The sequence below is a fragment of the Barbus barbus genome (genome assembly GCF_936440315.1).
Source record: "Barbus barbus genome assembly, chromosome: 49".
NCBI lineage: Eukaryota > Metazoa > Chordata > Actinopteri > Cypriniformes > Cyprinidae > Barbus > Barbus barbus.
Genome location: NC_136727.1, coordinates 9,945,801 through 9,960,418, shown reverse-complemented (window position 1 = coordinate 9,960,418; position 14,618 = coordinate 9,945,801). Strand labels below are relative to the sequence as shown.

The following is a 14,618-nucleotide window of genomic DNA, read 5'->3' as shown; positions in this document are numbered from 1 at the left end:
TTGGCATTAAACAAAGGTCTTAAAACAGAAAACATAACATGAACTAATAATCTTGATCTTTCCTATTACTAAACTTAATAACACTGTATATAAATGGTGTTTCACAAAGCATTTTCAAAAGCTTTGCTTTTTTATTAAATGATATAATTTGCCATTTTCAACACTAGGCAAAGGTGAATGTTAAACAACTTTGTTACAAACATGACATTTTTTCCCAGAATTACCTAAATAAACATTTTCTAAAAATTTTGTTATTTAATTATATTTATTATATACCCTATTTACTAAAACAAATAAAATAAAAATATATAAGATAGATTCAAATTCAAATCATTATTATAAATGAACATATAGAGGACTTTCAGAGAACATGCCAATTAGATTTTTTGTAACACATTATTTTCCATTCAGCACCTCTGTGTAGGATGTTACCACTGTGAAAAATTCATTAGAAGAGTGCAAACACTCCCCTATCATCATATGAACCTGCAGAGGCCTACAGAGATACTCCCTGTTCAGACGCACAGAAGTCCACAGGAGCAGACCAGACACCAGATGAACCCTCACAACAGATGCTTCTTATGAGCGAGGCCGTGATGGAGAAAAGAACAGAAACATCTCAGCATTCTTCGAGATCTGGACGGGTAAAGCGAGAGCCATCGCCTTCTGCTAAAGAGAGGAAAGCCAAAGCCCCCAAATCCGTGAAGCTCCAAGAGCCCCACAAAAGAAAAGAAAAACCAGAAGTGACAGAAGAAGAAGAAAAAAGAGAAAACAAAGAGGCTCAAATCATCTCCAGCAGTACTGTTGTAAATGTAGACAGTGTGAGGGAACAAATAAAAGAAGATCGAGAGGAGTTATTGGGATTATTGGAGACTGAAGGGCCTGGAGAAGGTAAGTGTGGAGAAGAAAACATCTCAGTAATGATGGAGAACCTATAGTATATTCTTCAGTCTTAAATTTTCTCTAAAGCCTTGAAGAAGAGATACCTTGGAGTTTGTGAGTTGCTTCTCATCATTTTGGTCCTGTCTGTGGTGATCTTCTTCTTTCCTATTTCCATATGGTTCTGTGTGAAGGTATGCTTTCAAGTTATGGGATTAAATATTAAAAACTAATATGTATTTGGTGACTGTGCTCAGGTCCCGTAACTTTAATTTATTATGTATAAAATTGTTTATTTGCAGATTGTGAGAGAACACGAGAGAGCCGTGAAATTTCGATTGGGGCATTTACTGCAGAAGAGACCAAGGGGCCCTGGTACATTTTAATTGACATATTAACACTTTTACAGTTAGCAAGGTTCTAGTTATTATTTTATGTGAAGAATATAACATTTTTCATAATAATTGATTATTAAATACATTTTAAATATATTTTTACTATTTGATTTTTGTTTATATTTTAACATTCATTTATAACTCTTAATGTTACATTAAATTTTTAAGCTAATATCATTTTTAATTAATGTATTAATGCATTTAATGTTATTTTAGTATGTTAAAGTGCCCCTATTATGCCATTTTTAAGGTTGTGTATATTGTTTTATGAGTCTCCTAAAACAGGTTTACATGCATCCAAGGTCAAAACACACTTTAGTTTTCTCAAAAAAACAGCTTTAATTTGACCTCATTTCTAAATGATTCCTAAACGAATAATTTGAATACTTTGTGACGTAGAGCCGTAACACAATAAGATTCGAATTCTTTCTGATAGACAATAACTTTATATATCGTGCACTTTCGGCTTCAAAACTTTGCAGAAAGTTTGTTCACATATTGCTACATGAAACACTGCATGAAATATAATATTCGAAAAGGCATAATAGGGGCACTTTAATATTAAGAAATCATTTGAACATTTTAATAATTTATGTTTGTGGACTTTAATACATACGTGTTTAATTTTGCTGCAGGGCTGATGTTTTATCTCCCATTTTTGGATGTGTGCCATATAGTCGACATTCGTCTTAAAATACTCAAGATCCCTCTTCACACGGTAATTTCTTTGCTTTCAAAGTAACAAAAAAGCCTCCATATTTTCTGCACGTAGACCTTAATCAGTTTAGACGCCATACTGAATTTAATGTGGATGAAAATGAGTATGTAAGGGACGATCTAAGTCTTTACAATGGAACGCACTGTATGAAGGTCCAAGATCATGTATTTTCACATCTCACAAACAGTTTTATTGAGTTTTTGTCTACTGAAAGTTTTTTTTCAGAAAGATGTCTGCTAAACAATCGACATATTGCAATCGAAAGCACTGTCCTTCTATTGCTCACAGCCTCCCTTTTATTCCTGTAAAAATTAAATTACTACTGACTAAGGTCTGTGTAGGCAGCATTGTATTTTCTGAGATGACCTTTGAGTCATTTAATGAAGTGCATTCTAAAAAGCTGACTGCAACAAACACCATCTCACTTACACACTTGACACGTATGTAAACATAAGGGTGGCAACTGGTCGAAGACTAGCCCAATCAAAACATCCACCCTTAGGTCTCTAGACATGGCTTGGATCTTTCAATAAAAGTAAAAAAGTTTTTTTTTTTACCCATTTTATCAACTGCTGAGAAAATTTCAAGTCTAAAAAACTTCTCCAACAAGCCATATAATTGAATGTCATTGTATCCTCAGGTGGTGACCAAAGATCTGGTGTGTACAGAAGTGAGCGCGGTGTGTTACTATTGTATCGAGAATGTGTCTGTGTGTTATTCCTCCCTCGCCGGCGTCCCAGATGTGCTGCAGGCTTTGACCCAGGTCTCTGTTAGAGAGATACTGGCCCATCATGCCTTCACTGACATTTTGCTGGACCGCAAACGGATGGCCCAGGAGATTCAGGTAGAAATCAACAGATATGACACCTGACGAGGGCTTGAAACAAGACATCTACTAAGTTTTCATTTGTTGGGCAGGTCAGTTTAGATTCAGTAACCTGCAGGTGGGGTATCAAAGTGGAAAGAGCAGAAATGTAAGTACATGGAACAGATTAGACTCCAAAAGTAGTCATATTACGGGACTCATAACATACTGTATGTCCACTGTTGCAGAGAAGAAATCAGTCTTCCACCTGAGCTGCAACACAACTTCGCTGTGGAGGCCGAAGCGAGACGTCAGGCACAAGTCAAAGTAAGGCCGTCTGTACAAAATGGGATTTGAAGCCACAACCTTTCAGTTTCCAATCCAGCTTTTTAACCACTATGCTTTGCACAGGTGATCTCTGCAGAGGGAGAAAAGGCGGCTTGTGAGGCTTTGAAGGCCTCTGTAGAGTCTCTCTCTGGTTCTCCACTGGTCATGCACCTTCGACTCCTGCAGCTCCTCAACAATCTGCGCTCTGAGCAGCCCGCTGTGGTCCTTAACATACCTTCTGATGTCCTGACTCAATCCATTGACCTCACCAGTTTGACCAAACCTGCCAATCAAGGTCTGACCGCAGATGATGGCTCAGATGATGCAAACAAAGACTCGCCCATGATTTAAAGACAGCATGGCTATCAATGTTTACTTAGGAAGAATAGTTTCATATGACTAAATTTACATAGACAATTTACCGATACAATATTTACCTTTACACCATCTAACTCTCACTTTAACTTAATCTTTAAAAACACTAATTATTTACACTGTTAAAGCTGCAGTCTGTAACTTTTGGTGCTCTAGTCTTTAAAAAACAGACCTGTGTGTGTCTTGCAGAACATTGTAGCCGGAGCTATTTCTCTCTGTTTATGTCTATGATGAATCACGCAGGTACTGGGCTACTACTCCATAGCGGTACCTACCCGAACCAGTCTAAAATAGTCGGAATATAAAAACTTATAGGTGTAGCGTAGTGATTCAGAAGAAGCCAAAAACACTATTTGGAAAATGGAAATGCGCTTATTATGTAAATGTTGTAAATTGTGAAAAAAGTTACGGACTGCAGCTTTAAATGTAATCTTTAGCAAATCTTAAAATGAATATTAATTTTATGGTATGTGCAATACAAGTACACTTCAAATATGTGTCTATACTTTATTATTTTGCCCCACATGAGCTCCAGTATGGTGCTTATTCCTATTTAGCGTTTTTTGGTGCCTCTGGACAGTTTCGGGCTGGCTTCGGGTTTCTGACTTCTCGTTTTAGCTTCAGAAGGGGTGCTGGGGGCCTTGTGTGCGGGTGCTACATTCTTCTTACTCACTGTAAAAAGTAAATATAATCAGAGATTAGAAACAGGTCTGTTCATACTGTATTTACATGAAAAGAAAAATAGATTTCACAACAGGTTCAAGTTGAATTTGCCAAGTTGAAAACTGCTGGGTTTGAAAGTGACTTGTATGAGTGGTGCTTCATACAAGTCATTCACTACTTTACTGCTTCATATAAGTATTGTCATTCACTATTGACAATACACAACAGACAATGGACCTTATTGCCTGCAAAATTTTGAAAAAAAATTAATCTTGTTCTGTATCTGAAGTGCAATGTCAGCCTCTGATACACTTACACTTGGTCTCCACACTGGGCCGAGCCTGCAGCTGCCTCTCCAGATCTTGTATCTTGTCCAGAGCTGCCTGTAGGTCTTCCTCTGCCTTTAGAGCTCGAACCTCCGCGCTGATAGCTCGCGTCTCTACATCCCTGGACAACACAGCTTATGTAGAGACCACTAGAGATCTGATTAGTTTACTTCCAGAATAAAAAGAAATTCCTGATAATTTACTCATCCCCATGTCATCCAAGATGTTCATGTGTTTCTATCTTCAGTCGAAAAGAAATTGAGGTTTTTGAGGAAACCATTCCAGGATTTTTCTCCATATAGTGGACTTCAACAGGGACCAATGGGTTGAAGGTCCAAATTGCAGTTTCATTGCAGCTTCAAAGGGTTCTACGTGATCCCAGCCGAGGAATAAAGGTATTTTCTAGTGAAATGATTGGTCATTTTCTAAAAAATTAAAAACTATATACTTTTTTACCACAAATGTTTGTGTTGCACTAACTCTGTGATGCGTGTCCATGACTACCTAATCATGTTGGAAAGATATCAGACGATTTTGAAGTTTCAGGAGAAAATCAGATGGAGTTCTACATCTGCCTACGTCCCGCGTGGGGTGTAACCTTCGCAGAGCTAGTGCAAGACGAGCATTTGTGGTTAAAAAGTATATAAATTTGTTTTTGTTTCGTTTTTTCAGAAAATTACAGATTTGTTTCACTAGATAAGACCCTTATTCTTTGGCTAGGTTGTGTAGAGCCCTTTCAAGACCTTCAACCTGTTGGTCCCTTGTGAATTCCATATGGAGAAAAAATCCTGGAATGTTTTCCTCAAAAACCTTAATTTCTTTACGACTGAAGAAAGAAAGACATCAACATCTTGGATGACATGGGGGGTGAGTAAATTATCAGGATTTTTTTATTCTGGAAGTGAACTAATCCTTTAAGAAGAAGTTTTACTTCTAATACTTACAGAAGCTCTTGCTGAAGAGTTCTCACTGTTTCTAATGCATTGAAGGCTTCCTTGGCATTTTCAGTGTGAGGGGATACCACAAGTTCTTCAGTCTGGAAAATAAAAAGAAAAGGTTTATGCTTTACACTCTGTAGATGGGAAGCTGATGGAGATGGTTTCGGCCAACTCACCCCTGTAAGTTGGACGGTGTCCTCTCCTAAGTTCTTCTCAGTGATATTGCCATCATAACCTACTAGCTTCATGACTGAGCCATCTTTGTCATGTCTGCTGGCCTTTTCTTCCCCCTGAGAAGGATTTGGTTTATTTATTTGGTGTTAATCCATGTAACCAAACTAGCTATATGGCTAGCAAGCTAATAGCTTTTATGGAAAAAAGTGTTAGTTACATATTCATCAGCACTTTGAAAAGAATAAGGCCCAGTTGCGTCTTTTATGGTCAAGGGTTCCTCTTCATCTTCTTTGGTAGTTTCCTCTGGTTGTTGCTCAAGCTAAGAAGATATACAAGAAAGTTACTCACATTCTGTACTAGCATATCTATATTCTACCAGAGAGCCCATGCTGATGTCGCTCACAGGCTGTGGCACAGTTTTTCCAGACAGCTGCAGGTCCACAGGGCTTCCCTTCACATCTGACAGTAGTATTCGACAGGCCTCCACCCACTCGCCACACTCTTTCTGAACAAACACAATCCATGGCATTACAGGCGAGAAGTCAATTTAAAAGAGTAAACCTTGGTTGAAAAGATCAGAGGGATTGTAAAGCACCTGAAGTTTAGCAAGTTGGTAGAGCTCATTCTCTGTGTCATCCTGAGTTGAGCTCTTCCGGATTGCCTCCTCCACAATAGCCTGACAAGAGCTGAAGGGCAATTTTTGTAAAGAATTTATGCTTGACTATAGGCTGCTCAGGTATATCCTCTTGATGCATTGAATTTAATGAGATTACCATGTGATGTACTTGGAGAAGTAGTCAAGTTTCCCAGAGAGGTTCCTGGCATCCTCCTCCAGCTTCTCAACAGAAACGTCCACAGTGGCGTTCAATTCAGGTGTTGGAAGATTCGGTTCTTGGACTGGCAGCATCAGTAGCAGAAGGTCCACCATCCACCGAATCAACTTGGTGTGAACAGAAGTTACCTGATAACACATGATGAGATCATCATTCATGGCTTGGACCTTGGGCATCCAATCCTGGTCCAGGAAATCCACCTTCCTGCAGAGTTTAAGTCGAATTGTGGTTAAACATCCCTGAACCAGGTAATCCGAAAACGTCAAAATGTCCTGGGCTGCATTTCCCAAAAGAATCATAAGCATAAGTACATCATAGAGACCACTGGTACTAATGGTTTCTACAATCTACTTAGGCTTACAATGCATTTGGTAAATGCAGCTGTCCTGCCCTAAGCCATGAGAGATGATAATCGTGTCTTGTCTACTCCAGGTGTGTTGGATCTAAACTCTGTAGGAGGGTGACCTCCAGGAACAGGAATGGACATCCCTGACTTGGGGCATGCAAGAAACGTTATTCAGTCCTGGGGTGTACCTCCTCATGAAGCCTCATATTTTCACAGTTGAAAAAGTTTTCTTGAGAGAACCGGAATTCCTTCATTGCCTTTAAGACATCATCCATTTCCATCCTGTCACAGATACAAACAGGGAAATTGTACATGGTTTAACCAAAAACATGAATCAAGTCCTATTTGTTTTGTGTCTTTTGTCGCAAGTTTCTGCCCGTGTTTCTGAGGGTCCATTTAGTTTAGGATGCTACCTTAAAAGTCAGCCATTAATGTTGGCAGTAGACAAGATATCTCACTAGGTTTTGCAAGATAGATATAATGTTTGATCCTTGCATCTGTCTTACTTGGTGTGGGGTTTCTTTTTAGCCCTGTCCCGTTCTGACTGTGTGCTGTTCACTAGTTGGAGAGCCTCCTTAGACAGATTCATTAAGTTGCCAAGAGTTTCCTCTAACTTGAGCCAATCACCCAAAGACTGCTCCTCTGGAAGTCCACTCAAGGACTTTAATTTTCTTGACCAGAACTCCATATTTTCAATAAGCAACATTAGCGTTGCATGGATCCCTGCAAAAATAAACCAAGAGCAGACATTATTATCCATTGGAGAAACCAAACAAGACTATATGAGGAACTAAAGAGCTTGGTTCTCACCACTTTCTCCACTAATACGGATTCCCAGTTGGTTCTGGAGCTCTGTAATGGTCTTTGCCAGCTCCCTCATGGCCTCCTGGCCTTTAGGTGGCCCTCCATCTGGACCAGGGTGTCTCCTAAAGAGCTGGAGACAAACCTCAATCCAGGACTCTTGTAGGTTTGTTAGCATTTCAAGTGTTTCCTGACCAGACACTAGGTCCTCTCCTCCATATCGCTCACACTGCTGTGTCAACACCTATAGGTTGACAGAGATAGCTATAATTTTTACATTTAAAGTGGAAAGTAGAAATATAATTGAGTAAGAAATAAAAAAATGATTGCTAACCTTTGACCATTGCTTCAGGTCTTGGGACAGCTCATCTTCTGAAGACTTGTCAACGTTCATATTAGGGTTCCTTATTAACCATAACGGAGCAAAATTAATAAAGAAATAACAAAAATACAAAGAAAAATGTATTTCCTTTACTGACCTTGATTTGTCTTCATAAAACTTGTGCCACTTGACAATGTTAGCACGGACAGATTCAATGATATTGCGCTGTTTGCTTTCAGCCTCTCTGAGGTTCTCCATGAAGTTGTTTAGTTTATCTTTCCACTGGTCAGTCAATTCCATGATGTGAGAAACATCCTCAAAGTCCTGTGAATAAAAATAATATGGATATAACATAACTCTATATGTCAAAGTCTTGACAGAATGAGATATTAGGTACTTTAAGTACCTTTTCTGTTAGGAAAACAGTGAAATGATCTGCAGTCTTGGCCCAGGTCTGCACACTAATGTGTAACCGTCTGACCAGATGAAGTTTATTTATCTTTATTATCTGAAAGAAATAGGTGAGAAATTTAGACTCAAATATTATAAATTCTTTCGAACTAAAAGTCAAAAGTGAATTGTCAAGCAGAAAGACACAGTCACCTTGACTGCAAGACTATAGGTGGCATTTTTCCAGAGGTCCCTTTCTTCATATAGCTGAGACATCTGTCCTTCAAGTCTCCTTCGCTGCAGCTCATAAAGCTCATGGTACTCTGCGACAATACTGCAGAAAAGTCACTTTATTTCAACCAGAATGATATAAAGTTACAATGAATCAGTGTGAGTCTATATTAAACACTAGGGGCCAGATTTACTGACAGCTTGTGCCTGTGCACACCATCTTTAATACTGTCAGGAGTTACTAAAGACGCACAGTGAAGAATTAGCGCTGAAAAGGCGTGGACGGTTGTTTTTGCGCCTGAACTTACTGAATATTAATTTGTAGGAGTTTCTCTTTCAGATGCAAAATTTATGGGAGGAGAGTATTAAAATTAATCACGCAACGAGATTTACTAACGTTTGCGCTTGTCAAATTACTGGTATTTGCGCCATTATTTAATGCCTCAAAAAAGCATGTCTTAAACTATTTTGCAACTGTGTCGTAAGTAGATCACCCGCAGCTCTGCTTTATTTGCAACTATGCTAATTTATGCTGAGTTTAGTATATTGCGTTGGTCAATATGTAAATGAGATGTTGCGTCTGTGTTCTTTAGTTTGCACATTGTCAGTAAATCACCTGCAGAAATTTCCCATCGGCGCTGTTTTGAAATTGTGCTCTCGTTCTAATTTACCCTGTTTAGTAAATCTGGCCCTATATGCTTAAGTATTATTTCACGCACTTTGCATTGCGTTGCGACTCCTTCAGGGCTTTAGCGAGCTCCTCTTTGGCTTCCTCTGCCTCTTTGGACACATTCTCATCATGGTCTTTCATAGCACTCAGTTCCCTTTTACAGGTCAAATATACACAAGGTTAAAACTAACAGAAATCACACTCAGTTGACCATTTAGAAGTTGTATCCCGCTTACAAATTAAGCTTTGCAATGGAGCTTTTGAAGTGAATGATTTCTTCAGTGAGCCGGCGGTCTAGAGCCTTCTGCGCTAAAGTTTCTGTGTGCAGACCCTTCACCTGCCATGGGATACGGTCAAGTAGAGCCACGTACCTCTCCCTGGACAAGTGGAAGAGGAAGTGAGGTCACTCTCTAATGAAAACCCAGAGGAAAAAAACAGAGGTAAAACTGTGATGCAGACCTGATCTTGGCGAGGAGTTGTCCTCTCTCGGCACATTCGACGCTGACCTGGCGGATTAGCTCGTGGAATACTATGTTGTAGATGTTCTGCTCGATTTGAACCAGCTCCAGTAAATTTTCAATCTGAAACATGATAAATGTTCTATAAAGATACACTTTTGTATCGTTGTAAATCATTATGTTTAGTCATAATTGTATAAATCATTATTGTTAATGTACCAACATAAAATCTAAATGATACCTAATTTTAATTTACGGTATTTATTTACTTGTTTATGTAATTCTATTACATTTTTTAAACACTCAAAAACCCTTAAAAACTAACCTGCAAGAGTTTAATAGTGGCATTTTGGTGACTACAGTTTATTTTATTTTTGTAAATTATCATTGTAAAACATTATATTTAGTCATAATTGTAAAAATCATTAGTGTAAATATACCAGCCTACGAGAGTCTGAATGATACTTGATTGATTGACTGATTGTAAAAAAACAATTGAACTAACCTGTGAGAATTCGGTTATCTCTTGAAACTCATGATTGACACCTGCTTTTTCCAGCATTTTGTCCATCACTTTCATTAACTGTATCACCTCAAGACGGCCGCTCGGTTTCCTAGTGGTTGTTCAGACAATATTATAAATATTACTATTAAAATCAATCATTTTAAAGAAATGAAAAAGAAAGAAAGTGGTTGTTTAGAAACTATAAACTATTATAAATATTAATAATATTTGAATAAATCAATTAGACATACATATGGCTTCTAAGTGGAAAATGTTTATAAATAAAATATATTCAAAATATTTAGAATATAATATTTATAAATATTATTTAATGAATTGATAAATAATATATTTTGTATATAAATATTTATGCTAATATTATTAATGATTTGAAATGAATAAACATTTGGCTTCTTTGTGGTTGTTTAAAAATATTTATAATATTAATATTAATAAAAAAAATTTTTACAAAGAACTAGATATAGATAGATAGATAGATAGATAGATAGATAGATAGATAGATAGATAGATAGATAAGATAGATAAGATAGACAGACAGACAGATAGATAGATAGATAGATAGATAGATAGATAGATAGATAGATAGATAGATAGATAGATAGATAGATAGACAGACAGATGGATAGACAGATAGATAGATGGATAGATTATATATTGCAGACTAGAACTCACATTGATGGAAAGACTCTTAGCTTCTGTTTGTCATCTTCTAGGAGAACTGTGAATTTGCTATAAAAGAAATAAAAACAAATAAAGCAATGTACTTGTTTAGCTGTAGAACAACAAGACAGATGTTCTTACCGACCAAAGCAGACTGACTTACTCATCATAGCACTGCAGTCCCTTGAGGCCTTTGTTTTTTATGATGTGATATTCTTCCGGGATTAATGTTTCCAGTGAGCTTGTGTCCTTCTACCCAAAAAACAACAACACAAAGTTTCAACATACAAAAAGATATGAAGACACCAAATTCAAGTTATTCTCCTATCACTTGCGTTTTGATCTCCCTGAGCGGAGCTTCGTTCAGCCATTGGTGGGAGAGGCAATCGAGCATCGCAGAGGAAAGATATGTCTCTGCTCAGATTCAAACAAACACCGTGAGCTAGAAAATGTCTCAGTGTATTGTATATGAATGTATAAGGATTCATTCCAACCTTCCAGCTCCAGTCAGAGAGGTCGGTTGGTTGAGAAAGTATTGGTATTTCTTGCGTCTAGCTGGATGGTGCCACACTGCATCAGTGCGATGTATTAAACAAACCTGGTAGAAGAGGTAAAACGAGATGATGTACTTACTAGAAGCAATTTGAAAAAGTAAAGGTAGCACAAACCTTGAAGTCCTTAGGAGTTTTGGTTAATCTGAGGGGTCCGAGTCTGTCTTGAGGACAGGTGGTGGACGTTAAAGTTGCGAGGAGCTCGTCTGGAATTAAATCATCACGCACTCGCAGACTGCTTCTATCTTTAACAGGTGTCCTCTCTCTCACCTGAGGAAGCTCTGCCACCACTAGACAGATGAATCACATAAGTACAGATAAGACAGATACTGTACATTAAATATGAAATATATTTTATATATTTAAAATATAATATAGAATATAAAAAAAGATGGTAATAAATAAATTAAAACAGAAAAGTTTGTGATGTGGCATTAATCATTTTTAATAAATATTCAGTGGTATTGAATGAATAATAAATGGAATAATAACAGTGGAATAATAAATAAACTAATATTAAGATGAATTAAGAACAAAGTTGGTGATTAGACATAAATAAACAAGAATAATAGAAGAAAGGATTTGTAATGTATAGATAAATATTAAGAATAACAAATAGTAGTAAACTTTGTAAATAAATAAATGAATGCTATTAAGAATAACAAATATTAAAGTTGGCGATTTGAAAGAAAGAAAGAAAAGACGAATAAAAACAAAGGTGGTGATTTTTAGCATGAAAAATAATAAAATAGAAAAAGTTTGTGATGTGGCATAAATGTTACAATTAACGTAAAACTGAATCAGAGTAGGCTATTAATAATAGAAAAGGTGATAAACATTACTAATAATAACAAAAATAGATGTTGAAATGGAACAAATAAATAAATATTAGTTAACAATAAAGTTGATGTAGTTTTAAAAACTTCAGATTAACAAAGGAAATAAATGGAAATATAAGCACATCAGCGGCAAAACGAGGAGCTAAGCATAGCATCAGACCAACTGCAGAAATCAGTAATTGAAGCCATTTTAAGATTATTGTAGTCCAAATGGCTGAAAAATCATTTAAAACGACTAGTAATATGATTGAATGACTTTTCACTTTTGAACAACAGGTGGCACCATCATCAAATCGATGTGTGAGTTGACAATGGCACATTGCAGAAATACGGCCTCAAGTGTCATTTTGGTATCATGCCTCAAATTTGTTGTTGTGGTATGTGAAAACAGTTTTGTCTATCAACATGAAATCCACAACTTTTTGTCAGCATGGTCTGAAAATGATATGATTTGATTTTGGTGAAAATCGGACCAACAGTCTAGGAGGAGTTAGAAAAAGTAGGTTTTTAAAGAAAATCAAAAGGGCAGAGAGGAAGTTTGGCTGACTACGGCAATGTTGATATCACTGTTCTCAGCATGAATCAAGGGATCTATTAATACCAGTCTCATTTACAATAGGCAAAATTCACAGAAAGCTATAAGCCTTTATTTGACATTTCATTATAAATTATGACCACAAGGTGGCACTGTCTCAAAACATTTTGAGTACTTTCAGGTCGTGGTCTCCATGGTACATATAAAGTTTTGGAATAGTACACCAATGCATTCGTAAAATATAGCATTTTATATCATAAAACTCCATTAAAGTCCATGGCAATTTCATGTTTTGTTCAATTATAGCGCCACCAAGAGGCAAAATCCCACCAAATTGTTATATGTGATAATCCCACCAAATTGTATAGGTGAAAATATCTAATTTTGTTTTGGAGTTACAGACCTATTTGTGTGTAAGTAGATAAAAAATGACTGAATGTTGACTTTGCATTTTTATGCCACTTAACTATCAAAATTTTGGCAACTGGACATTAGTATATGACCCGGGACGCTATGTTTCAGATCTTCCCACGGTGGTTTCGTGTCGATCGGAGTAACGGTTTCTAAGATATTGGCAAATGTTTTTTAAGCGCTAAAATGCAACGTAGCACAAACCATATGGCTAAACCTGGCAAGTTTGGTATCGATGGACTCGGCAACGAATTAGGAGTTTGGACGCTTGGACGAATCGACTTGAATGCCATAACTTGTTGCCAGCATGGTCTGTAGATGATCTGAGCCAATTTTGGTGAGAATCGGACGAATCGTCTAGGACGAGTTCGACAAAGTAAGTTTTACGAACAATTGAAGATAGCGAAAAAACTAAACCTTACAATTTTTTTTTATTTTGGACTTCATTCGACTCGTGGCTAACGGTTCAAAAGTTATTAACATTTCAAAATTGAATTTTTGGACAAGTGGTGGCGCTAGAGAGTTTGAGTTAGAGACTCCAAATTTGGTGTGGTTAGTATTGACAGTATCATCTATCAGTGTGTCAAATTTTACAACTTTCCCGCAATCGGTTCTATGGGCTGCTATTGACTTGCGGCGGAAGAAGAATAAGAACAATAACAACAGGTGCCTTGTCCCCTAATAAATAAATATTAACAACAAAGTTGAAGAAGAAAGTTGATGTAACTTTAACAGCTTGAGATGAAGAAAGAAAACAGTGAGTGTTGTTGTTAGATGATGGAGGACTCACTGTTAGAGACAGCAGTGCTGGATCTCCTCCTCGTCCTGCGGCTCTCGGGTCTCATTCCCTCCGGAGGGACGGACACCGACATACTCACACCGACTAAACTCGCTGCTGGACACGGTCTACATGAGAAGAACCGCGGAAAGACGCTAACACATTCAACTTTCTGCCGTTCTCCATGCTATAGCGCTCCAGATAACGCATCAAGTTTGGCTACTGTCAGAAAAGTCCGTTGCCATGGATGCGTCGCACAGTTACAGAATCACACATGAACACAATCCTTTAATTATTAGATTTCTTCTGTCGCTAGCATACGTTGTTTCCCGTTGGAAAATTAATCCTTTTTAAATATGCATAAGTTGTCTTATTAAAAATTTAGTGCTTCAATGATGCTATGGCAACCAAATAAATGAGAGTGTTTAAGGTGTAGGCCTACAGCTTGGAGTAATGAAAAACTAAAATGATTAATATAATAAAAAGTTGAGGTTGAAGTACCCTACCAAAAATAGCCTACTAAAAACTGAAATAAAAAGAAAGCTATACAGAAAAATAAAAAGTAATAAAAATGATAACAGCACATAACAAAATTACTAAAAGTTAAACTTAAATTAAAACGAAAACTGAAATTCTAAAAATAAAAGCTATACTAATATATCAGATA

At 37.0% G+C, this 14,618-nt stretch overlaps 2 protein-coding genes across 2 annotated transcripts; one reads left to right on the top strand and one right to left on the bottom strand.

The window, feature by feature from the left end:
* Positions 1-596: 596 nt before the first annotated feature.
* On the top strand, positions 597-3,475 carry LOC306867267 (podocin-like; the record flags this gene model as incomplete). The annotated part of the gene is made up of 8 exons (XM_079412868.1): positions 597-891; positions 970-1,073; positions 1,182-1,254; positions 1,910-1,992; positions 2,633-2,836; positions 2,911-2,966; positions 3,046-3,124; positions 3,209-3,475. The coding sequence occupies 8 exons, from the start codon at positions 597-599 to the stop codon at positions 3,473-3,475; spliced, it is 1,161 nt and encodes a 386-aa protein (XP_079268994.1).
* LOC306867747 (axonemal dynein light chain domain-containing protein 1-like) lies at positions 3,469-14,187 on the bottom strand. Its single transcript, XM_079413598.1, has 25 exons — positions 13,964-14,187; positions 11,506-11,678; positions 11,332-11,435; positions 11,173-11,251; positions 11,001-11,089; positions 10,850-10,906; positions 10,157-10,265; positions 9,653-9,774; positions 9,430-9,570; positions 9,243-9,347; positions 8,506-8,626; positions 8,309-8,410; positions 8,060-8,226; positions 7,915-7,984; positions 7,590-7,824; positions 7,286-7,502; positions 6,968-7,061; positions 6,374-6,561; positions 6,196-6,286; positions 6,004-6,105; positions 5,818-5,919; positions 5,603-5,716; positions 5,433-5,524; positions 4,479-4,609; positions 3,469-4,171 (listed from the first exon to the last, which is right to left on the bottom strand). Exons 1-25 carry the CDS (start codon positions 14,043-14,045, stop codon positions 4,053-4,055), a joined length of 3,006 nt encoding a protein of 1,001 aa, XP_079269724.1. The 5' UTR covers positions 14,046-14,187; the 3' UTR covers positions 3,469-4,052.
* Positions 14,188-14,618: the final 431 nt, after the last annotated feature.